Source organism: Struthio camelus, chromosome 2 (assembly GCF_040807025.1).
Source record: "Struthio camelus isolate bStrCam1 chromosome 2, bStrCam1.hap1, whole genome shotgun sequence".
Classification (NCBI taxonomy): Eukaryota; Metazoa; Chordata; class Aves; order Struthioniformes; family Struthionidae; genus Struthio; species Struthio camelus.
The window spans coordinates 22,696,125-22,721,038 of record NC_090943.1 but is presented as its reverse complement, the minus strand read 5'-3'; the positions used below and the strand labels follow the sequence as shown (position 1 = coordinate 22,721,038).

At 43.3% G+C, this 24,914-nt stretch overlaps 1 protein-coding gene across 2 annotated transcripts in view; it reads left to right on the top strand.

The window, feature by feature from the left end:
* The first annotated feature begins 13,871 nt into the window (after positions 1-13,871).
* Positions 13,872-24,914, top strand: part of PLXDC2 (plexin domain containing 2) — a 276,014-nt gene continuing 264,971 nt past the window's right edge. The window contains exons 1-2 of one of the 2 annotated variants that reach the window (XM_068934616.1): positions 13,872-13,895; positions 14,873-15,302. In XM_068934616.1, the coding sequence (XP_068790717.1) occupies positions 15,194-15,302 (109 nt within the window). In that variant the 5' untranslated portion in view covers positions 13,872-13,895; positions 14,873-15,193. Of the gene's footprint in view, positions 13,896-14,571; positions 15,303-24,914 lie in introns of those variants that run through there. The other variant, XM_068934615.1, reaches the window with a different exon arrangement.

Below are 24,914 nucleotides of genomic sequence, written 5' to 3'. Positions count from 1 at the left end.
CTAGGGAAAGAGGGCAATGCATGGAGAGTGGGATGAAGAATGACCTGATTTAGTAGAGGAAAACTGCTGTAGGGAGTGATGATAGTATAGAAACAAAAAACCCCAAAAGTAGGGAGGCGGAATAGTTTTTGAGAAAAGTAGAGAAAAATGTTTTAATAACCCTATTCTTTGTCTGAGCATCACAGGAAAAAAAATTCAGACAACCTCACAGTATGGTCTGCAGCTTGAGGGGGTCCCAGTTCACCCAGGTGCTGAGGCATGTGGATGGCCCTATCTATTGCATGGTTGCCTTTCCCAAGCAGTGTCGCACCTCATAGCCTTTTCAGTGTCACCCTCAACCTAACTCTGCAAAGTAAGGACATGGTAACGTCCATGCTTAGGAGAAGGGAATGCTTAGGAGAAGGGAATCTGTATTTCAGGTGGCTTGCAAAAAGTCTGAGAAAGCAAGAAGTGAACTCAGTTCTCCTGAATCCCAAGCTAATCTTGTAACTTCTGGGTCTAGACATTTCCTCTTCTACTTTGAGGTTATATCTGCTTAAGAACCTTGATAAATCACATTAATGAGACTGCTTGTAATTATCTCTTTCTCCACTAATCTTAGAAAACATATTTACCCTCATCTTCCCGTGTATGAGCCATGCTGTCCTTCAATTGCAATTGCATCATGCTTAGTAGGCATTACAAAAAACTGCATGAATGTTTTCTAGATTCATAGATGGAAAGGAAGACAAAACATATATATATATGTACACATATATATAATTTTTATTTAAAATTTAAAGCTTCAAAAACGTCTGTTACTTCAGAAAGAAAAATAAAATGTTGACAATTTTTCTTATTTTGCTGTGATTTGAAAAATTCAAGCAGATAGGAAAAGAGGAGGGTCAGCATGAACAGCTTCTCCTCTGAAAATCAGTATCTGTCCACAAACCATAGATGCCAAGAAGATTTAAAAGCACTTGCATACATCGCACCCACCCATGACTCCATGTATCATTTGTATAGCCCCCTTTTAGTTGTCTTACCTTCCATCATTTGTTCGCTGAAGTAAGAGCTGCAGTTAAAGGAGTCTGCCCAGACAGACAGTGAGCCCTGCAGAAGGGGGTCAATCACTGGAGAAACAAACTAAATTATCCAGCTAGAGGCACTCTTTCTATATTTTGGGCACTGAATTCCTGACTTCTGCAAATTTGAACTACAGTTACTGAAATGGAGAAAATCTGCTAAAGAAAACACAGAAAAAAAAATGAAGAGGAAGTCAGAGATAGTTAAAAGCATGCAGAGCTGTATTTCAACACAACTAGGCAAAAAACTTGTCTTTAAGCTCATGCCAAGAGCTGATAGTATTTCTCAGTGGCTACCTAATAACATTTTAAAATGAACTGTGATACTGTAATGACCCTGCAGAAGATCAGATACTCAGTATGCTAAATAAAACTTGTATCATTCATGTCAGAAAGAATTAATTCAACTCTTTTATTACTAAAGAAATCTGGTCTCACATTGCCTCTCACAGCAGGCAGAAGTGTACACATGCACGCGTGCACACACACACACACATATCCCTACTCCTACCTTTTTTCTCTTCCAAATTAATTTTGTGAAAACCTTCGCATTTTAATCATGCTAGCTGACAGCTACATTTCATCTCACTGTTAATCCAATAAAAGTAAAGGTAGTGCATGGTAACATGTTAGACTTCAGCTCATTTATGTTCATGAAAGCTTAAATGACATATTCTTAAAGGATCAAGAGCATGAAGGAAACGGTGCTCTTCTCATCACTATTTGAACAGCCAGCCTTCACCTGCTGAAAAATTGCAGGCAGGTCATTCAGAGGGTTGTTCCGAAGAAGGACCGTTAAGTCCAGCCATGTACTTCTGTAATATTCAAGTAGTCTCAACTGACATAATTCTCATTGACATCCAAGTAATTCAATTCAGCTCAAACCAGTTGAAGACCTTTCTCTGACACCTTAACCATAAAAGACTTTTCGCCTGGTATGGGACTGCAGTTCCAACACTGATTTCCAGGAAGAGTTTCCATTCAGCATTAGAATGAAGTGAAAATATTCTAAAATCATTGTAGTAAAATAACACAAAGAATCAGGATGCCCAAGTCAGCTGCATAAGCAATTTTTTCTCCCTGGATTGCAACCAGCTATTATTTTGTACACACTAGCTCTGTTGCCTTTCCTAGGTAAATTGCCTCAGCTCTGCTGAAATCACAATGCTCTGTGACCACCGCTAGCCAAGAACCTCTCCCTCTGGTCCTGGACGCTTAATTCTATTTAGGCCGAAGTAATTTTACAAGGAACATAGGTAGATGGAGAATGTAAGACCTCATCCTATTTGTTTCAGTGACTGAAATAAGTATTATTAGCTATATGAACTGGTATGAGTACTAATTGGAGTGCTGAACAAAATACTGAATTACAAAAAAAAAAAAAAACTGTTCTCTTTCATAAGTGAAAACTTTTGTATCCAAAACTTGAAAACTAAAGGAAAGAAAATGCTCATGTACTTTGAAAAGCATTTTGGGAGACCTACTCTACTGTCAAATCTCTAAAAATATATACACAATTCAATTTAATGATAAAAAGATTGTAAATCTTTGAGCTATGTTTGACAGACATATTTGTAGAGTCTACGGTTCATGACTTTCTTGCTTCAAAGCATCATTCTTCGTGAGAAAAAAAAAGGGAATATGCAAAGAGAAAAGAATAAAGAAGGAAAGAAATAGATGATGGATTATAAAGGAGAGAAGTTTCATTTTCAGAATAAAGTTTAACTTGTGCTACTGATTAACCAGTATCTTTAAGGTACATTCCATGGCATGTCAAAATTTGCAGCTGCAGAAAAATGCCTGATAAGATTAATCTAAGATAAATCCTCACACTGTGTCCAAAAGCATTAGTATTAGCTCTTTAGGCCTCTTATTTTATTAGTGAAAGGATGCTTTCGCATCATTTGCTTGCCAGATATTATTCAATAGCTACTTGTTGCCAACATAACAGCACTGGCTGAGGAGAAACCATAACTGAATCATGACTTCATAAGTTAAATAACTTCAGTTAACATTTCCATGTGTCCTCTATTTCTAAAAATTTATTAAGTGCTTCCAAATTTGACAAAAAATAAAGCTTTTTCTTTTGTTTGCTGATATTCAAACACTGCTAGTTTAAGATGTTATTTTGCATTTTCGTTTTAAAAACCCTCTGTTTCGCAATCTATACATGTACAATCTGTCTTCTGTATGAAGCACTCATCATGAACTACAAATAAAGGGGACCTAATTCTTGTTTAGGTTAGTGGAGCAACTCTTGATACTTGTATATGGGCTACTGACAGGCTTCATTGTGAAATGTAAAACTGCAAGGGTTATAATCTCAGAAATTTGTTATTATTTATTGAGTATATATCTTTTGCATGTTTATAATATCTACTTATTTTGGGTATCCAATTTTAGTTGATAATGTGGCCACACTGGCAACCTCTTCAGAGACTTATTTCTTCAGCATGTTAGTGAAATAGATGCAACAAACTGAGACTGCAACCAAGTATTAAAATCCATCCAGAAGTTCATACTCGCTCCTTGAAAAAAAGGAGTGAGTTCTAGTGATTTCATGAGACTTCACTTAATGGCTTTATACATCATTTCTGTAAAATTGTTTTTTGTTGGGTTTTTTTGTTGGGTTTCTTTTTCTGATCATATGATATAAGAGCGTTCAAAATTCATGTCAGGAGAAAGAATTTCCCGGAGAAGCTTCTAAATGAGTCTCAAACCCTACCTTAACAACAGTAACCAGAAAATTTTTTCATGAGCTGCTAGATTGAGTTGGACAACTAACTATGTTACAAGAATAAAGAAGCTTACCGTAATACCAGCTTTCCTGAAGAGGTCAGCTGCCTCACCTTTACTTAAACTAGAGTGGTTTACACTCAGATTTGTTGTAAAAAATGGCACTTGGAGGCAATATCCAGGCACAATTTGATGTGAAATCCAATCCAATTTTTGAGATTTCAGACACCCAATGAGTTTGTCAGCAAAATCAGTTTGTTTAGATAACTAGCAGGAGAAGGACTTCTGATTTATCAGAAGTGCCTGAACTCATTTTAAATACCCCCTCAGATTAACAGGAAAATTAGAAGCTTTATTCTAGCAAAAGTAAAAGACTTAGGTCAACTACAAAATTGGAAACTAAGCTACAAAATAATCAATAAAATATGGTTCTCAGTCATGCTTGCCTGTAAGCTTCCTACTTAACCGCTCCAGTAACTTGGCTGGCACAAGGCAGACCTGGCATGTTAGCATCTCGTATTGTAACGCCTCGCTTATCTTGGCGAACCTTTTGAGTTTGTATCTATGTTGAGGCTGTTGCTGGAATCTCCTTCCCTTCTCTTTTCAGATCTCTCTTCCTGACTCTGTTACCCCGTACAACCACTCTGAGACAGCCCTTCATCAGTTATGACTGCAGTAACTTGGTTTTCTCCTCCCTCTGCTCTCTACGCTGCAAAAAGTAAATGCAGTAATTTTGGACGTTTCCTGGGCTCATCTCTGGGATTTAATGTGTTCATTGATTAACACTAACTAAATAGCCTTTCTATAGGTGTTAATGTTTTCAAGATTGTTAAATAAAAAATATTAGCTGTAAATGCATATTATTAAACTCCTTAATCTCTAGGTCCATAGCAAAGTCAGAGACCACATGTGATATAATACACCTGTCAAACGTATTACTCTTTATAAAAGTGTTTTTTCCCCCCAGAATCATTTTGCTGTCCTCCATCTTTTCACAGTGTTAGATGCCTGCAGTACCATGAAACAAAGCAGCATAAATAGGGTCACCCTGAGGTAAACATATTAAGTAGTTGAACTGTTGCAGTTGAGTTTAAAAGAGGATATAATCATCTCTCTTTCCACCATCTAGACATTTGAAAGGGTTGTCAGGACTACAGATACAGCTGACCAAGAATCTGCTTTTGCTCCACAGGGAGAGCTAAATCTTTGAGATCAAAGTCTCAAGATAAACACTTAGCTGGGGTGGATTTCTGACATGAAAAATTGTCAAATAAGGGCCACCCTTCACCAGACTCTTATGCACAGTTTCTCTCATTAGGCACACAGCCAGGCTCCAGTGTGCATGCAGAAGCTGTAAAGGATCACATCCAGATGGTTATACAGGGGCTGAGCTATTCAGGCAAAGATCAGACCAGCCACAGGGAAACCTAACTGCAAAAAGGAATGGAAGCAGTCAGAAAGCAGGAGTTACTGGCTAGGCCAAGCCCCTTGCCTGGCAGATGGGTACACCTACCTTTGAGGAAATAATTGTTGCATTTCTGAGAGATAGCAACCACTACAGAGACATTTCTAGTCTGCAATATCCAGGCAGGGACCACTTCAACACAAGACAAAATGGGACATTCATCTGCTCTAGCCTCCAAAAGTTTTGGGAGTGTTCTCACTGTCTTAAACACTTCCCTGGCTAAGGAAGCATTTTAATAGCAAGTGGAAGGAAGAAAACATGGTAGGTTATACTCCCCTTTGAAGAAATATCCCCTGCTTGAGCCTGCTGTCAACACGTGTCACAGTGGCATTTTGAAAATCTGCTGTATGTTCCTACACACCTCGTGTGTGTCATGTGTTTTAAGGCTCTCCCTCACAACATGCATAGGGGAAATATGCAACGTAGGTGAAATCTTAGCCAAAGCAGCTTCTAAATAGCTAGTCCTAATGTTACTGTGTATTTCTCATTTCTTTGCAGCCAGACTAGGTCTGTAGTGAAGATGGTTTAGCCTAGTTTGGTGAAACCGGTGTTAACACCTCCAGCAAGCTCTGCTCTCTGTCGGCACAGGCTGCAGCCTCTGTGGCTGGCTTGGCAGACCCCTTCGCCGCTCGCCTGCTGAGGCATGGCCCTCTTGCCAGCTTTTCAGACGCAGGCTGCTGGCACGTTTCCACAGCAGGTTTTGTGGTCTGCATGTGCTGCTCCTACATGATGTTCTGTCTCTGCAGGGCCCAGGCCCCTTCAGGACAATCACATGCAGGAGGCACATGCAGCACTCGAATGAACAGAGGTAGCTGGAGATCAGAGAGGAGTAGGCTGACTGCCCAGCAGCTGAAAATTTGTTCCCTCTCCTTGGAGCAGCGAAAGACTCTTCCAAAGCATTCTGTATGTGTTTAGACCTCAAAATTTTTCTGTTCATTAAAACTGTGCACATGAAAATACAGCGGACCTTAGGATGACCTTAGGTTTTTAGCTAGACTATGTCAGCTGATGAAGTTTGCTTATCCATTTGCTGGTGAACAAAGATCCTCTAATACCACCCCTTGAAAGCAGGGAAATTCCAGTCACCAGGTTTACAGAAGAGCTACTGTGCCTGTAGAGACAAATGCAATACAGGTAAAAATACAGACCCCTAATACAGTGAAATGCTGCACTGTTTTTCAGAAAAGAGCACAAGTTGTCCAATGGGACTTGTGTGCTTTTCTAACCTATGCAAATACCACATTTATATATTGGGCCAGAACAAAAACAGGACTTACATGTTTAATGAGCGAGGGGAAAAAAGGCTGTGGAAAGAGGAAAGGTCAACACACAAAAAGTTTGCATTGTGCTGTCAGGGAGATGAAAATACAAAGGATCTTGGAAGTCAAATATGTAGCTCAGTTCCAGAGAGGATTGGGAGAGACACGGAAAGTGAGATGAGGGGATAAAGTGTTGGAGATGTGTGAGGAAGGAACAGCCTGAGCTGAGAGGTAAAAATGTCTTTTCTCTGTTGCATCACCCAGTACAGCATAGTCATTGGTCAGTGGCTCACTGGATGTGACAGCTGCACCTAGAGATGTCGGTCCATACAGCAGAGAAAAAGCCAAAGTCTGTCCTGCACAGTCCCCACATGGCCAACAGTGTTATTTCTTCCAGGTGATAAACTGAAGAAATAACACCATATAATATGTACATACTTTGCTCATTTGATACAGACCACAGGCAGGACTCTTAAATACGTTCCACACTCTTAAGGCCCAAAATGGAGCAAAACATGGCCACCCAAGCCACACAGATCTTCCCGGCCGTAAACTGCGAGGGCAGTCTGTGTGGTTTCCTCACCTGTGAGGAAACAGAGGGAGGCAAGTGGGCAACGAGCTTACAGATGTGCAGGGAGCGTTGTGGTGTTGTGGCCACTGCACAAAAATGTGCTGGTTGTTTTCATGACTTAACCCTCAAATTTTTGCCACCAGTTGTAGCTTCCCCCCACCCTCATTAACACGACACATGACCCTATTCAGAAATGTCAGGTCTATTCCTCTGTCATTTGTCTGATCTAAACATTCATTAAGATCATTCTAGCACTAAAGTTCACCCAGGCTTGCTGGTCTAAAATCTAATCCCACCCCATCCACCTTTTCTAACACCAGCCACCTTGCCTGGCTTCCCCTGCTGTGCCAAGCAGCTGATTTTGTTCTTTGGCCTCTACTGATTAAGTAAATAAATAACTTTACTCACAACTGTAACTACAGCTATAGCAAATACTCAGGGCCCCTTACCAGCTCCAGGTCATCAGTAAGAAAGGCCTCAATGTGAACTTGCTTGGTGTAGTTCTGCAGATCCTAATAAGGCTTGCTTTCTTGGAAAATGCAGTTACTGAAAAACTATGTTTGAAACTGATTTGCATTTTAGCAGAAACTTTTGACTTTTCAATGTCAAAAGACGTTCCATTTAAAAACTTCCCTCAGTTTTCTTAAAATTAACTAATTCAATGACTACTGGTATCAACATTCACACTACACAAGGTGTGATAGTTCTGTGTACAGTCCTATGCTGGGTCCCACTGCCCAACTGAATAATGAACCCAATGGGTTGGTCTGGCCCCTATACTCTTCCATAGCCCATACCAGCTCCCTTGTGGCCATTCATGATAGAGCCTGGGTATTGGGTATGTATGGTTTATCACACAAAAAAATCTGCCTCCATATGTTTAGTTATCCAGAGAAATGGCACTGACAAAATTGCTCTTCTGTTCTCTCATTTTTATTTCCTTGGTAGCTTTCTCTTCTGTATCATCCTTTAGCCTCTTTCAGGTCTCCTATGGCTTTAACTCAGCCTGCTGACCAGTGCTTTGCTGATTATAAGCTTTCCTGTTAAAATTGGCCCTATCACAAGTATTCAGGGAGCCTTCTGGTTCTTCCTTTATTCCTGGGTCCCATACCTATCACTGTCCTGGGTTATATGTCAAATAAGGGTCACAGCCAGAGCCTTCTGTGGTATTCAACAGATGGTATGGTGCCTTGGAACTCCCAGTCCCTGTTTTGGGCTTTGCATCCTTGTGGTTTTCACAGTTTAGAAACTGCTTGGAGCTTCTGATCACAAGGGCAAAGGTATTGTTTGGTGTAGCATTGCTGGTGCATGTATCAATTTTGCAAATGAAGATTCATTGAAAGAATATGTTTGAAACATCTTTAGTTCAAATATCTTAATTTTAGTTGAAACTTTCAGGTTTCTCATTTTGAGAGGATGTTCCATTTCAAAAATGACTGTCCTTTTAAAAGCACTACAGAGCTCTAATATGAATCAAAATTGGTTTGGATTAAGCTTTTTGTTTAACCTCAAGCATTTTTTTTAATGCTGTCTTGCATTCTGAAATGTTTCTCTTTAATTTTGTTTTCCCCCCAAAATGGTAGTGAACCACAGGCACTTTATCACTACATGAGATAATGGGACTCAGTTCGAGCTTCCCCATCGCAAACTGTCTACCACACCATGAATATGAACTCTCTCTTTACCCCACAGGAAGCTCTCCCTAACCATAGATTGAGGCATAGGCATAAGGCAGTACATATGGGAGGTTTGTCACACTGCTGACCTAGAGATAAGCAGAAAGCTTCACTGAACAAAGCTGCGCTAGCATTAAGCACATAGCTTTCAGAGCCAGAGTGCAGGCGTATTCCAATTAATCACAATTATGCAAACTCATATATTTGCGTATAACACCATGCCCAGAGTTATGGGGAATTTGGCAGTGATGCCCACGGGGTGTGAATCAGCCAGGGAAAGAATCTCAGTTCTTGCCCCAGGAAATCAAGCTGAGTGCTGAGGCTCTCCTAGCTTGGAACGGGGGGAAGGCACGAAGGAATATTTAAAAGCACAGTGCAGCTTCCCCAGAAAGTGAGTGTACTTCCCTAGTTAACACAGAATTTACCCTCCTGCTTCATACTTCATATCTCAGTTTTGCATGGTCGATTAGTGGATCAGCTAGACTGCTACGGTCCTCTCAAACTGGTAGAGACAGAGGCAGCAGTTGGCTGGATGGCACTCTAAGTGTACAGCTCTAACACGCCTTGCTTTGTCAATACCAAAACGAGCATCTCAGCCGAATTCTCAGTAGCAACACTATTCACCTTCTTCAGCCGTAATGAGCTATAAGCACAGCTCCAGTGGGATGGAGGTGAATCACAATGGCAAACTCATTTCAGGGCATTAAAGTCTATGTGCAACTTCAACCTGTGGTACTCAGGAAGGCTGGAGAAAGGAAGACTCTCCCTTGGTGGAGGAGGATCAGGTTAGAGATCTTTTGTCCAAACTTGACATCCACAAATCCATGGGCCCTGACAGGATGCACCCACGAGTGCTGAGGGAGCTGGCAGATGTTATCGCTAGGCCACTCTCCATCATCTTTGAAAGGTCCTGGAGATCAGGAGAGGTGCCTGAGCACTGGAAGAAAGCCAATGTCACGCCAGTCTTCAAAAAGGGCAAGAAGGAGGAGCCAGGAAACTACAGGCCTGTCAGCCTCACCTCCATCCCTGGAAAGGTGATGGAACAGCTCCTCTTGAAGGTCATCACTAAGCATCTGGAGGACAAGAAGGTGATCAGGAGTAGTCAGCATGGCTTCACCAAAGGGAAATCATGCTTGACCAATCTGATAGCCTTCTATGACGGAATGACTGGCTGGGTAGATGAGGGCAGAGCAGTGGATGTTGTCTTTCTGGACTTCAGCAAGGCTTTTGACACTGTCTCCCATCACATCCTCCTAGGTAAGCTCAGGAAGTGTGGGCTAGACGAGTGGACAGTGAGGTGGATTGAGAACTGGCTGGATGGCCGAGCTCAGAGGGTTGTGATCAGTGGTGCAGAGTCAAGTTGGAGGCCTGTAGCTAGTGGTGTCCCCCAGGGGTCAGTCCTGGGCCCAGTCTTGTTCAATATATTCATCAATGACCTGGAGGAAGGGACAGAGTGCACCCTCAGCAAGTTTGCTGATGATACTAAACTGGGGGGAGAGGCTAACACACCAGAAGACTGTGCTGCCATTCAGAGGGACCTGGACAGGCTGGAGAGGTGGGCGGAGAGGAACCTCATGAAGTTCAACAAAGGCAAGTGCAAGGTCCTGCACCTAGGCAGGAATAATCCCATGCACCAGTACAGGCTGGGGACTGACCTGTTGGAAAGTAGCTCTGCAGAGAAGGACCTGGGAGTCCTGGTGGACAACAAGTTAAACATGAGCCAGCAGTGTGCCCTTGTGGCCAAGAAGGCCAATGGGATCCTAGGGTGCATTAGGCAGAGTGTTGCCAGCAGGTCGAGGGAGGTGATCCTGCCCCTCTATTCAGCCCTGGTGAGGCCTCCCCTGGAGTACTGTGTCCAGTTCTGGGCTCCCCAGTCCAAGAGAGACATGGGTGCTACTGGAGAGAGTCCAGCGGAGGGCTACCAAGATGATTAGAGGGCTGGAGCATCTCTCCTATGAAGAAAGACTGCAAGAGCTGGGCCTGTTCAGCCTGGAGAAGAGAAGATTGAGAGGGGATCTCATCAACGTGTACAAGTATCTGAAGGGGGAGTGTCAAGAGGATGAGGCCAGCCTCTTCTCCGTGGTGCCCAGTGACAGGACAAGAGGCAATGGGCAGAAACTGAACCACAGGAAGTTCCATCTGAACCTGAGAAAAAACTTCTTCACTGTGAGGGTGACAGAGCATTGGAACAGGTTGCCCAGAGAGGTGGTGGAGTCTCCTTCGCTGGAGATATTCAAAAGCCGTCTGGACGTGATCCTGGGCAATATGCTCTAGGTGACCCTGCTTGAGCAGGGAGGTTGGACTAGATGATCTCCAGAGGTCCCTTCCAACCTAAACGATTCTGTGATTCTGTGATTCATAACATCAAGCTATGGGCTACTAGCACTGTAAGGGTGACATACTCATTTTTGTCCCTACATGGAACAATCCTGGCAGATCAAGTATTATTATCTATATGCCTTTCTAGGAAAGTAGGTAATTTGTGAGATACTGCTCAGTTGCAGAAGTAGATATTGCTGGTTGTAGTTCATTTATTAACATGCAGGCACAGTTCTCTGCAGAATAACACCAAGGGCAAGTTCACTAAACGGGAAAACTCACTTTGGTTTATTCCTGGAAAGGGAGACAGAGGCATTCTCCCTGCTCTTATGGATGCTGCAATTATCTATCAGTTCCTCTTTCCCAAAAGAAGCAGAGATACTCCCCTGACTTCTCAAAATCAAAAGCAGGCATCCTGCCAGGCTAGCAGTGAACACCTATGGGAGGCTAGTTGATGGGTGTCTCATCTGTACCTATTAGAGCAGAATAGATTAACAACATGTTAAAGAAGGCAGAAAAAAGAAGTTCTAAAACTTGGCTTTTCCTAATCAGATGCAGTGAATTCAGAAGACATGTTGAAAAGACTATGTCGATACGAAAAGAAGAAAAATAAGAAAATTCTTTTGTGAATGTGTGAAGGAGAGTTAGTGCTTGCAAGTGGTATGACAGACCAATACAATAAACAGGGAGAATCTTCCCACCCTTCTGTCCTGAATGATTGATGTTATAATCAGGGATGCTGGAGCTAAGCAAGAAGAGAAAAATACAAGGCCATTTCCTTGACTGCTGAAAATCAAAGCATTCACATTGATTTCTATGGAACCACTGCCGTTTATGCCGCCGCAAGATTTATCCCCAAGAGAGATGAGATAATGTGCAAGGAGGGTGAGGATAAAAGCATGTGAGAGAAATGAAAACTTATCACAGGCACTGTGTTCCAAATAAATACAGCTCATCAACTCAGGAAGCCTTCAAGAAAAGTTTTCATTCAGTTTTACTTGTGCTTTATAAATAACAATGAACAAATACATCTTTTCAGCTGTGAATGCCTCTCCAGCAATGACATGTTGTCATTAATCAAAACAGAATTCATTACTAACTCTCATTTGATTTTTTTCAGTGCGTTACAGTGTTTTGTTTGTGGTTTTACATGCAATTATGCCAAGATATAGGTCTTGATTATCTTTTGGAATAGACAGGGGACAAAGAATGCAGTCTTGCGTGGAGAGCTAGGTTTGATTTTTACCTTGGAGCACAAGAGGTTCCGAACGCAATGACTGGATGCTAACCTCGCAGAGTGCGCATTGCAAAGCTGTCACACAACTGGTAGAGAACTGCAAATTAGGACTGTGGGACCGATGTGTTGCTGGCCTTTGTATCTGCAACTGCATGCTTCCACTGAGTATCACTTACCCTTTCCTTTCTCAAGCACACAGAGGTTTTGTACTGCATCTGTGAAAAATATAAATCTGAAACTATAAACCTTGTGTATAAGACTGAAAAGCAGACTGAAAATGAAAGGAACTTTGACTTGTCCTCTTTTAGGCTTTCCTATACTATACATAGAAAGCTTGAAGGATTTATTATTATCTGTTTTAACAAAGATGTGCATATATTTCTTTCAAAACATTCAAGTCTTTATTTTAAGATTTACTATAACTTGGTGATATGCTAATCTACAATCCAAAAAAATAAACTCCCCAAGCAGATTACATGAGATTTTGAAAGTTCTTACTTCAGCTTTACTATTTTTATTCTCATTTAATAATGAGGCTGAATCTTAACTTATTAACTCCCTGCTCCTTCCATTAAAGGCCAAAAGCTCAATAGCCTTTTCAGCAGCCCCAGCAAAACTTGAGGAACACTTGGCAATATGACCACATTTTTTCTTTGGTCAAGGAAAAAAAAACTGTTATTTGGACAGCAGGAGGAAATGCCTCTTTCCCATTTTATGTAAGGAACAACAATAGCTTTAAAAATAACTTGACCAAATTTGCACAAAAGTCTGTGGCATAATCCAGATCACCTGGTTGGTGACCACACACTCCAAATTCCCACAGGTTTCTGCAAGGCCAGGATTTCATGCCCATTATTACCTAAGATAAGTTCATTTTCCTTCTCCAGTGTCTTCTCTTCTTAAAAGAGAAAATCTAAAGTTATTTTTTAGCAGTATTTGGACTTGCTGATAAGGATCCTTATGTTTTATTTTTAAGTTATATACAAAAAGATTGGACTAAGAAGGGCCCACTGTTAAGAGGATAGAGTCTACTGATATTACCCTCCAGCATCCTTAAGTATTTATACTTTAAAATGTTGAAAAGACTTTGCAAATTTCTGCTTTCACTTCAAATAAACTTCTTAAAACCAGAAGTGTTATGCTTTGATTTACATGTAAGCATGTCAAAGATTAAAGAGCGAGACAATTACAATGGAGCTGATGAATTCTTAATTTCAGAAACAGGGGTAAATTAAGGAAAAACACGGTCCTGTTATTGGCTGTCCTTTTGTGATTAAGTATTAGTTATCCGCTCTGACATTCTGTAGCCCTATTTATTTGATTAATTTAATTGTCGTCCTAATTAATTTAATTATTTTGTAGCAGGGGTTGAGAGCACGGAGCACTCGTGGCTCCCTACGGGGAGCGCAGCGGGTAACGAGAGCGACGGCTCGCTCGAGTGGTGAAAGCCGCCGCCGGTGCCCGCTGCCCCTTCCGCTGGTCGGCGCGCGGGGCTGCTGCGCCCTCTGCTCGCCTCGGCCTGCCGCGCCCTTGTTCGCAGACTAATGCGCGGGATGGGATTATGCACGGTGCGTTAAATGAAGCACGCGGATCCATCCTTGCAGGAGGGGAGCCCCCGGTCCTTGCACCTTTGGAGTGATAAGTGCACATGAGCAACTCTTCCTCTGGCAAAAAGAAAAGAAGGGAGAGGGGGGCGAAGGGAGGCCGGTCTCTCCGGAAGGACGGGGGGATGCGCGCCGAGGGGGATTGAGGGCCGCTTTGATTTGCTGTACTGCGAACCGGGCGCATCTTCGCAAAGCAGCTTTCGCATCACCAGGCGGCTGCGGGCTGCGCTCTCGCCGTCCCGGGCAGCGGTGGGAGCCAGCCGCCCCCGCAGGGACTTTCCGCACTGTCCCTGTCCTGCCCCCGCGCCGGGCCCCGCGGCCGCCCGCGCCCTGTGGGTGTCCTCAGAGCCGGGAGCAGCGCGCCGCTCCGCGCTGGCGGAGGGGGGTCCGCGCGGCGCGCAGCTCCAGCGCCCGCGCCCCACCGCGCTCCCGCTCAGCGAGAAGGGGGGAGGCGCCGCCGGTCCGGGCCGAGGCGAGCTCCCCCTTTCCTCCCCGCGCGGCGGGCGGGCGGCGGCAGCGCGGCCGCGCACAGCTCGCTGCAGGGCCGGGGACCGCCCGCGGGCTGCCCTCGCCCCTGGGGCCGTGCCGAGGGGCAGCTTCGCCCCTGGACTGACACCGCCGGCCGCGGAAACCTCCCAGAGAGAGAGGGAGAACTTGGCGTGCTGCTGCCTGCCTGCCTCCCTCCCTCCGTGCACATCCTCCGCCGCGGCGCATCCGCCCGCCCTCCGGGTCCGCTCCCCCCGGCTCGGGGCCGGGGCTCCGCGGGATCCGGCTGGGAGATTTCCCCGCTCGTTTCCCTTGGAGAGGTTTTGTCGCTAGCAGTGCACAGAGGGGAGGCACCGTCCCCGAGGCACCCTGCCTCACCCTGCGGGGGAAGGGATTTGGGTGGGGGCAGGCCAGGAAGGGAGGATCTCAGTGGCTCTCCTAAAATCTATCAGCAGGCTGCGAGGAGGGAGAGTTTGGCACTTCGCAGGCGAGGCTGGGCTTGCTTTCCCCGGCTGTGATGTCGCTGGACTGAAAGCCGCTACGCCGTGGAAGTTGGGGGGACGAAGACAGACCCCCCCCCCTCCGAGCCCCCGACCCAGTCCAGCGCTTTCAACCCCGGCGGCTTCTTCCCCTGCCACTTCGCTAAATGAAAGCAAGTCCGCGCACAAGGCGACTTGCCGCCTGCTAGGGCTGCTCTCTGCAGCTTCCGGACGTCTCCCACCCCCGAAGAGGAGCGGCGCGCACCCCCGGAGAGTTGTCTCGGCAGGCTCCGTGCTATGGCGAGGCTGCGGAGAAGCAAACTAGCCGCTGGATTTCTATTACTTTTCCAGTGCCTGAGCGAGCGCTGCCAGCTCGCCGGCGGGGAGACGGCGAGGCAGAGCCGCGGTAAGCGACGCCGGTACCTGCCGGGCTCGGCGGGGCCGAGCCGGCCCCGGGGCAGCGCCGCGAGGCCCGGAGCGAGGGGGCTCCGGGGGGCTCCGCGCCGCCGCGCACCGAGGAGCGCCCCTGGGGTTAGGGGCTCCCCCTGCGCTATCTGCCCCCGGGGAGGCTTACTCTTCCCCCCCCCCCCGGCCTGGCGAGGCCCGAGGTGGTCGTGCTGGAGCTGCCTGCTGAGGTTTCCATCCCCCTCCGCCTCGGCTCCTCCGGAAAGAGCACTCTGTAACTTTATTTATTTATTTTAATGATCATTTAGGACTTTTCTCCGCTCAAGTTCGCGCTGTCGGTATAAATCCGCTTCAGGATCAGTAGCAGTCCCCTGCCTGGCCCCTTAACGGGGTGCCCGGAGCCCCGCTCCTGGGTATTCACGGGCGGCTCGCCACCTCCCCCCAGCGGGGCGGGTGGGGGAAGGCGCCCGGTCGCGGGGAGCCTCGGCGCGGCCCCGCTCCGCTGCCGTCGGCGAGCGGCGGAAGGGCAGGCAAACTTTCCCTGCAGCTCCTGACTCGGGGAGCTAGCGGGCACTCTCCTCCCCCGCGGAGCTGGGAGCGTGCAGTGCGCCGTGAAAACCAGAGCTGGGAGAAGGAGCAGCATAGTGGGAGAAGACCCACAGGGCTGGGGGGACCCGTTCTTTAAGAGCAAGAGGCTTATTCTGTTGATTAAGTTTGCCTATGATATTATTGGGGTCCTCTAATTAGTCCTTCCTAGAGACACCTGTTAATGCCTGACACGCAGCACCTGTAGTGCTTTCTCTCTAGGGACTAATTCTCACAGCGTGGGGCTCCCTTTTGATCACTACAGCCTTCTGTACTCTGCATTCCTGTGCTGTGGAGGGGAAAGCTGCCAAAGGGAAGCTTGCTGTGCTTGGGCAGAGCTACTTAATGAACAAACAGGGAAAGTCATGGTTTTTGCTGGTAAGGAGGTTCTGATGCAGCGGCTTCTAGCTTATGTATATATTTTAAAGTTATGCCTTTGTATTCAAAACACCAGCCCGTTTATCATTAGATGAAGCACTGGGTCCACTAGCCTCACGGGTGCAGGAGAGCTGCCCCTTCCTCGTTTCTTAAAAGGTTTGATACAAATCTGAGGAGTTGTGTGGTCACAGAGTAACTGACCCGAACGAGAGAGACTTAGGAGTTTTTTTGAAATGTGCACTGAGATAATGTGCCAGACAGACCAGGGATTTTCCCAGACAGGGACCTACCACTGAGTTGGGGGAACTGCTAAAGGAGGAGGTAGCTCAGCAGGTTGCTGGGGGCTCACATGTCAGTTGAGGCCAAAGAGAAAAACTGGGAGGAGGGTTTTCACGTACTGCTGCAAAATTCATGCTGCTGTTCTCGGGCCTTATAGGCAATAAATGTTGGTATTTGTTAATGTTAATCATCAGGAAAAAAAGCATGGTGGTGAGATTACAAAAAGAAAATAACAAAGCTGTGTAGCAGTGGACTGAGATCATGAAGTTTATTTATCTACCAGCTGTTGTATCTGGAAAAGAAAATGTCAGTGCTGACTAAATGAAATATCAGTAGACAAATGATCACTGCACATTACTGGTTTAGGCAACTGGGTTGTAATAGTCATTAATGTCTGCACCAAGAGGAACTAAATAGAACTGCTTACTGCTTGCTTATCCACAAATCATTTATGAATGTTTTGTGTCTTACTGAACATCACATGAAATATCAAGAGGTTAATAACAGAACAAATATTATTTTGATATTTAATACAATATGAAGACTATATACTAAGAGATTGTTTTGTGCAACTAGTGAGATGGAAAATCTGATGCCAGCTTTGACAGCTAGATGTTTATCACCCTAAAGTCTTCTCCCTTCCCCTTTGGATAAACAGTCTGTATTATGACAGCAACAATTAAATGTCATTAACATAATCAAAGTCATGTTTAACATATATTTTCATCATTACTGTTCTTTTATAATGCTTGTATTTGGGAAAAATACAGAGATGGACTGCTAATCAGCAAAAAGAGGACAATCAGTAAACCAAGCCAGGGGAATTCTATATAATAAAAATATATTCTGAAAACTTTTCTGTAAATTTTGATATCCTTATGTCCAAAACAAACCATTTAAACATGAGCAACTGCATTCAATTTCAGGTTCTGTGAGCCAAAATGAAAAAGGGCCATTTCAAAGTTTCACTGTGTTTAGCTTGTACTGTATCCCTTCGGGCCAGCTCAGACAAAACATTTAAAGAATTAAAGTGGAAAAGAAATCTTTGAAGTAGCTGCAAATTCTTCAAGGGAGGTTGTTTATGGATTTTTGGGTTTTGTTATGATTATTATTTCATTTGTCAGGATGATGTGTTTTTTAAATACTTAATAGCAAAACACCTTACTGAAACTGAAGTGAAGTAACAATATTAAGAAATGCAAAAGTTGAAATGCACTGGTGCAGCCAGAGCCGGGAGAGGATTTCTGAGAACATTACTAAATGGGTATATCATGATTTCAAAAGAAACTGCACAAGGTTTGTAGTTTTTTTCGCCAGCTCTTCAGAATTACTGTGCTGGGTAAAAATCAAGTGAGATCAGTTCAAGTTAAATCAGTTCCTACGCATGCCATAACTTGACTGGCTGCCTTTTGGTGTTTAAAATCCAGGTTTTTTAACAAAGGTGGAAACCTGTTGTGCTGGGGAGCTGCTGGGGGCCAGGGCTGTCCCCGCTAGAGGGCACAGCTGCTAGCGCGCAGCCCTGCCAGACTTGCAGCTCTTCTCGAAAAGTCTTCCTCACCACCTGCATTACATCTTCTACGTTTAGTGTTTGGTCAGGGCTCCATTTTTTTGACAAAAATGCTATAAATCAGGGGTGAAGGTTCTTAAATTTAAGATTTGTGTGTTTTTACAGTAACCAAGCTGAATATGACATGAATTCAGTGAGCTGAAGCAAATGTTCTTATGAAAGCCCACACAGCAATTAAGGCCCCCCGTGGTTTATGTGAGGGCTTACTACTTGTTGAAGTATTCCCAGAAGTTGTCCCCCCTCCCCCCCAACCACAAGAATTAGGAGGCTGTTACTGTAATTCCTCGTCTGTCAAAGCATTTTCAAGAATCCTGGTATAATTTATATTCATTGAACTACTGCTGTCTCCAAGCATCACTGTTCAGAGATGGGTGGAATTATGTTTATGGGATAAACTACTATTAAAGAGTGCCTTATGGCTTTTATCTACTGCTGAACTATTTTTTTTTTTATTGCTTGGTTTCTTTTGCTTATTAGGACCTTCAGTTGAATTATTGCTTATCTTATAAGTATCAAGATAAATACAATATTAGAAAGTATGCATACCAGGTATTTTTTTTCTCTTTGCATTCAAAATTACATTTTTTGTTTGTGTGTGCACTATGTGAATGGAGAAAATAAGACTGGGGAATTCCAGTGACATTCAAAAGTAAACCCTCTTTACATACTGCATTTTTACTAAAAATTCCCACTAAAAAAGTCAAATCTTTGAACTTTCATCCTGGCTCCTCCTTTTATTTTTCACCCTTCTGTCGTTGTCATTTCCCTTGAAAGGGTAGTTTAAAATATTGCTAGAAAGTGAAAGGTAAATTAAAACTGTGCCAAGGTTGATTTAAGTATTAAATTTGCTTTTGTAGTAACTCATTTCCACAAACTAAGAGCAAGATCAATACCTGTAGTTCACTGAAGGTTTAAAAATCCCTTGGGGAAAACAATGCTTTTGTTTGGTTGTAAATAATTCTCTGCAGAGTTGACAACCTCACACAAGCACTTACAACTCAGCAAACACTTGACTCAGGAGCTAGCTTTTGCCTGACACTTAAGGCAGAGCTGATGACAAACAACAGGGAAGCCAGCTCTCTGCACTGTAAACAAATGTAGAAACTGAGAAAGAAGATCTCCATAGTTTGAAAGGTTCTTTCATTATGCATAACGATTTATTAGCAACACATGCAGGACATATAAAACAGAGCGGACATCCTCTGCCTCGCTGAATGCCAGATACCTTGACAAATCTTGCAGGTCAGCAGGAGAGTTTCCCTTACGGGAAGGGACTCCTGAGGCCACAAATGGAGCAGGGGAGGGAGATCATCAAGTCAGATGGTCAGAGGAAAGCCACTGAGAAAAATAGTTGCAGGCCTATGGTGTTGTACCTATGGTATATTTATTAAGAGCTTTTTGCCACATTTCTTGTGAGGCAGCGCTGGCATTGCCTGCACCTGCACAGGCGGCATGAGAGGGAGGCTTGGGACTGGAGTTAGGTCTCCTGAAGGACTCCCAGGTGCTGGCACAGCAGTGCCCCAAAAGCTGGCTTTCCTCTGAGGTAGGCTGGAGACAGCTATCACATAGGAAATATGTTCAGTCTGAATCCTATTGGCTTTCTCCACAAAGCAAGTCAAGATATTCTTAAAAAAAAAATTAGGTTCATCATTTGACTCTGTTCTCGATAAAAGGCACTGTGGGTTTGTCAGCCTCTCTGAACAGCTCTGCTGGTTGTAACTTTGAAAACACTGGAAAGCAGAAAGCTCTGTAGCAGCCCCAGCTTCAAAACCCATCCGTGCTTCATTCCCTTAGACTGAGAGCAGTTGGTGTGACTGGTGCGAGGATGTATTTTGAATTCCCCATGTGGTTCATGCTCCCCAAGGAGACTGAATACTGAAGCAATTGGAGAAGGCAGTAGTTAAGGTAAGCGTGTGCAGGTACCTGTATAGAGGGAACTGAACAAAAGATAATTTGACAGGAGCATTTCTTATCTAGTAAAAGGAAATGTGCTAAGCTTGCCAGCAGTGTGAAACTATATCCAACTGTTAGCAGGTTTGCTGAGGGGTGGGCTGGGAGTGTTAATGTGGTGCAGTTGGCAAATGGCATATTTACTAGGCTGGAGAATTGCACAATCACAGCAGGAACTGAAAGAAGCCCGGAGATTGCATTCCGTGGAGAAGTATGTGGAGAAACCATACTAAGTGCACGTGGGTTTGTTTTTGTTTGTGGCTTTTGACAAATGAGCATAAAACTTTGCAGAACTTGCCTGGAGGTAGCGTTTGTGAGTGCCAAGTGCTCTGTTTCATGGTGAAACACTTCCTCCCTTCCTCCTTTCTTTTTCCTCATCCAACTAATAAACATCACTTTAGTTAGCACTCTGCTGTCAACATTGAGCAATCAGTTGTACTAAGTGTCTTTGTAAATGCTGCGCTTGGAAGGGCTTTGGTAACTTTATATTTCCCTTGCCCAGAAGTCAGCGTGTAGGAGTGTTTTTCCACTTGCGTTCTGCCCAACCTTTTACTCTTTTGAAATGAGCAAACTGAGCAGGCTCTTAGGACAGATCCAGGGGTCCCTCAAGCTTGGTACTTGATTTGAGCGCACAGTCTCAAAAGCAGCAAAACATCACAGTGGGATGTATCACCAGAAACGTAAATATCTTTATGAAGATAGATTACTCCATATGTCTTTATGCTGTACTCACCAATGGAAAGATCCCAACTGCAATATTCTCTCCAGTTTTAGGCGTTAAGAAATATGTGGCTCTATTAGAGAGTCCTAGGAAGAAAAAGGGAAGAATACGTTAAAGAGCAGGAAACTAAGAGGTGACGCAGTAACAACATTCAAGTACATAAAAGGTGTCTGCAAAGAAGAAGGGAATAACTTCCTCTCCACAAGTAGAAGTGTTTTAAATTGCAGCTAGGCAAACTTCTCAATGTTAAGGCTAGGGGAGTAATCATCTTTGAGGAGTCTTCACCACTGAAACGATCTGGATAAATGTATGTCTGAAGTGTCATCTGTCCAGGATGGCAGCTGTTTCTGCCTTGCAGCAAACGCCTGGGCAAAATGACCGTTCAGGGTCTCCCTCAGCTCTCTTTGAATCATTCTGTGTGGGAGCTTTCAGTATCCCAGAATTCACCTTGAACTCGCTGTCCAGCAAAATACAAGCATGACTGCAAGTGCTTTCTTAGCTTGAGAGCTCTGTCCCTCATTTGTCAATGATATATGTGATTTTAATATGATTTTAATACATACTTTCTGTGGCTGCAGACAAGCTAAAGTCACTTAAAAGTGCGGCTTTATTTAGAGTTCCTATATCACGAAAAAAGGCTTTTAAAGACAATTTTGAGTCTTAATTGTTTTAGGCCTCTAACCTTTTAATATTGCCACTACCTAGGTTCCCTTTTAAGTATAGTTTTGTTTGTTGTTGTTCCTTTAAGACATTCTTTTAGTGACTTTTTTGGACTGTAAGCACACATCACTTCCCCCATGCTTCTTTACTGAGTAAAAAATCCTTGACTCCTAAAGGCAAAGTCCCACAAATGGAACATATAAACTTTACCATTTAACCTATCTTTGATAATGTTTCTAATATATATTGTTTCATAGTTGATGCTAGGAGCTCTGGTCCTTTTCTTTATAGGTGTAATTGAGCTGTGTCAAAGGGCTGCTTATATTACTGTAATGCATTACCACTTACAGTTTTTACTGCAGCTTTCCATTACTGTAGTTATTAGGGCAGATTCTGTCAAAAGTTGGTCTGTTCAGCCTAGCTGGTGTTAGAATATCTGAGTATGATGCAGTAGTTGTCTCATAATGAGCAGTTTCTAGTTGCATTTAATGTTTTCTTCTACTCAAGCACTATTATTTTTTCTTTCTTTCTTTTCCTTGATCACTGTGGATCCTGCAAATATTGAACAGGCAATACTGAATCTGAGCGAATAATTATGACTTTCCTCTTCACATGAGTTTTTGCTAGACCGAGAGTAAAAGGCAGGTATCATCCATTGCAACTTTAGTGTTCTCTGAAGGGGGGAGTGTTAAAGAAGCGGGAGTTCATTGCTAAGCAGATTCTGCTCTTGGTGAGTCAGCAGATTATCTAGAAAAATGAAAAATTTACTTGAAAAAATGCTGAAAAATGCCATCTTGGCCTCTGCAGAAAATTTGGAGTGGGTACTCAAGTTGTTTTTGGAGGCCAGCATGAATCTTTATTAATGTAGTTTCTCCATGACATTGCCCAGCTGTATGTTTCGCCTTGCCTGTGTGGGCGTATGCAACTCTCCTTTTGCATTTGCAAGCCACCCTATATGTTTTTGAAAATCATGCCTCAGTCACCCTGAGGTAGAAGGTCATAGTCCTTTGTTGGGAACCCTTTCGTGGCAGAGCTGGCTCTTCTCTCCCATCCTTCATCTTCCAGTTCCTTATTCCTGCCTCCTTCAGAGATTACATCTTCCTTCTATTTTTAATCAGAACAAAAAATTTTGACTTAGGATGAGAAATTTAACTTTCTAGCAATCTCTAATTGAGATTGCCCATTGCTGAAAACTTGGCCACACGCTGTAAGCTCTTTAAGAACTCATCATTTTATCTTGTGGAAATCTTGCTTTTATTTGATGGCAGGAGAGGAGTAAATGACTAGAAAAAACAGTCATCTTGATCATGCAGTCGGTAGGCTTTCCACTTTATAACATATTTTTCATTCAGGTTGCTTCTTGGTTAATATGATATTCATGAGGCAACTAAATTAAAAGAGAGCACATTTTCCAGATTGCAGCTGCTGTAAAGATAATAGATATATGGTTTATTTGCAGTGAAGGCATTTATGGACTAGAAGCTTAGCATTTGGTGTATTGCAAAATCCTGACCTCGATATCAACACAATTTATTACTGGTTCTACTATAAATATGTGTATAGCCATCTAAGTTGTAGTTTCAAGACAAAGTAAATGGGCAGAGTAAATTACTTACCATTATAGCCTAACATCAGTTTTGTTTTTCATTTATTTGATACATCTGTTATTTCTTTTTATTTAAAAAATATTTTTAATGAAGAAAGTATATATAATGCAATACTTTTTAGCTAAGTCTTGCATAACTTGCATAATAAATTGCAATGTACAGTTGTAAAATGTGGAAGTATGGAGCTTTTCGCCTTTACATTCAACCGAGAAAAACCCAGGCAATCTTCCCCAATTAAACATCAAGCTAAGCAAAAAAATAAATGCTTCCAGTTTTGCTGATGTTAATGTTTCTAGGCTTCATAAAACTCCTTTCACTGCTAATGCTGCAAGCTGTACACACTCCCCTCTTTCCAGAGCACAAATAAAATAATAGTAAGTTGTCCTAAAAATTATTTACTTAGAAAACAAAGCTAGAGGGAGCTGCCAAGGCCATCAGGTCTTTCCCTAAGAACAGAGGCCACTGTAAAAGGGGCATCTAGACCAGTCTCTGTTTCGCAGGCCCCTGTGCACCACGGGCCATCAGCAGCGCTCTTCCCAGTACCCCGTAACGATCTTCAGACATATACTAAAATATGACGTACGACGTACCCCAGAAGAGACATAGGGCCTTGAGAACACTCAAAATTTGTACAACAGCAAGGAATTGACTGATTTGAGTATGCCTTGTTGAAAGTTGGTCTGTCTTTACTTGTCTTTGCTTGTGCTGTTTGTGGGGTTTTTTTTCTTTTTTCAATTTAATGTACCTGTGTCAGCCCGTTTTCTTCCATGCACAACCACATGGACAATTATTGGAGAGTTAGTAATACTACTTTGTTTCAAGCCAGAGTCATTTACCAAAATAGAAAAAGTGACATGAAAAATGACTCTTCCCGTAATCAGTTTTTCACTTTGAATGGGGAAAAGGAATTACCGCTGTCTTTTGTCAGTTTCTGTAGCTAGCCGTGTATCCCCAAAAAGGGGCTGGTGTTTAAAACGAGGCAGGTCTATGTGTCAGCTGAGATGCCTGAAGATTAGCATTTCAAACTTTGAATTTACTTATTTTTTTAATTTTTGATGGATATGAATTATGATGGATATGATGGCTTTGTTTAGGTACTTTCTGAGGTTCAGCACCAGATTTTTGGTTCCCTTTGCTCTCGGCATGCAATTTGTACTCTCTACTTCTCCATTTCTGTTTGCAGGCCACACTTGTCTTACAGCTTTCTCAGTTAATCCCGTAATCATCCTAGCTATGTACTTTATATTCATTAGTGTTCTTATTCTTGGAAGACCTTGTAGAGGTAGGGTAATATCCTAATTTTACAAATAGGAAGGCGGTTTTGAGAGAGTGACTACCTTGCCAAATTAAAAAAACACGTCCTTCCCATCTCAGAGTGAATGAGCCGCTTTCTACTGGTATAGTCCAGTTATCTTTCCAATCTCTGCATGGTTCACCAGCATCGGGGCTGTAATTTCTCTCTCTTAAATCTAATCCTTGAATTCCCTAATCTAAGATTTTAAACCCCACTCAAATTTTTGTTCCAATGATCTACATCTATCTTGGAAAAAAAATCAGAGTAGAGATGACTAAGGGCTCTGATTAGGGCACAGGGACAACAAGGCTTAGACTGGGGTTGCTGTTGCCCATGTGCTGTTGCAGAAATGTTGCCATTACTGATGTTCATCTCTTTCAGGCTTGTAACAGGAGAGGGAATGTCCATCTCAGCGGTACAAACAGCAGATCCTAAACTGCCACATTTTATAGTCCAATGTGTTAAGTTTCTTTCCCAAATATACTTGTCTGTAAAACTGACAAATAATTTGGTCAGATTTCTGCTGATGTGCATGCTACTTTGGTGGTTTGGAAACTTTTTGTTCTTTGGTC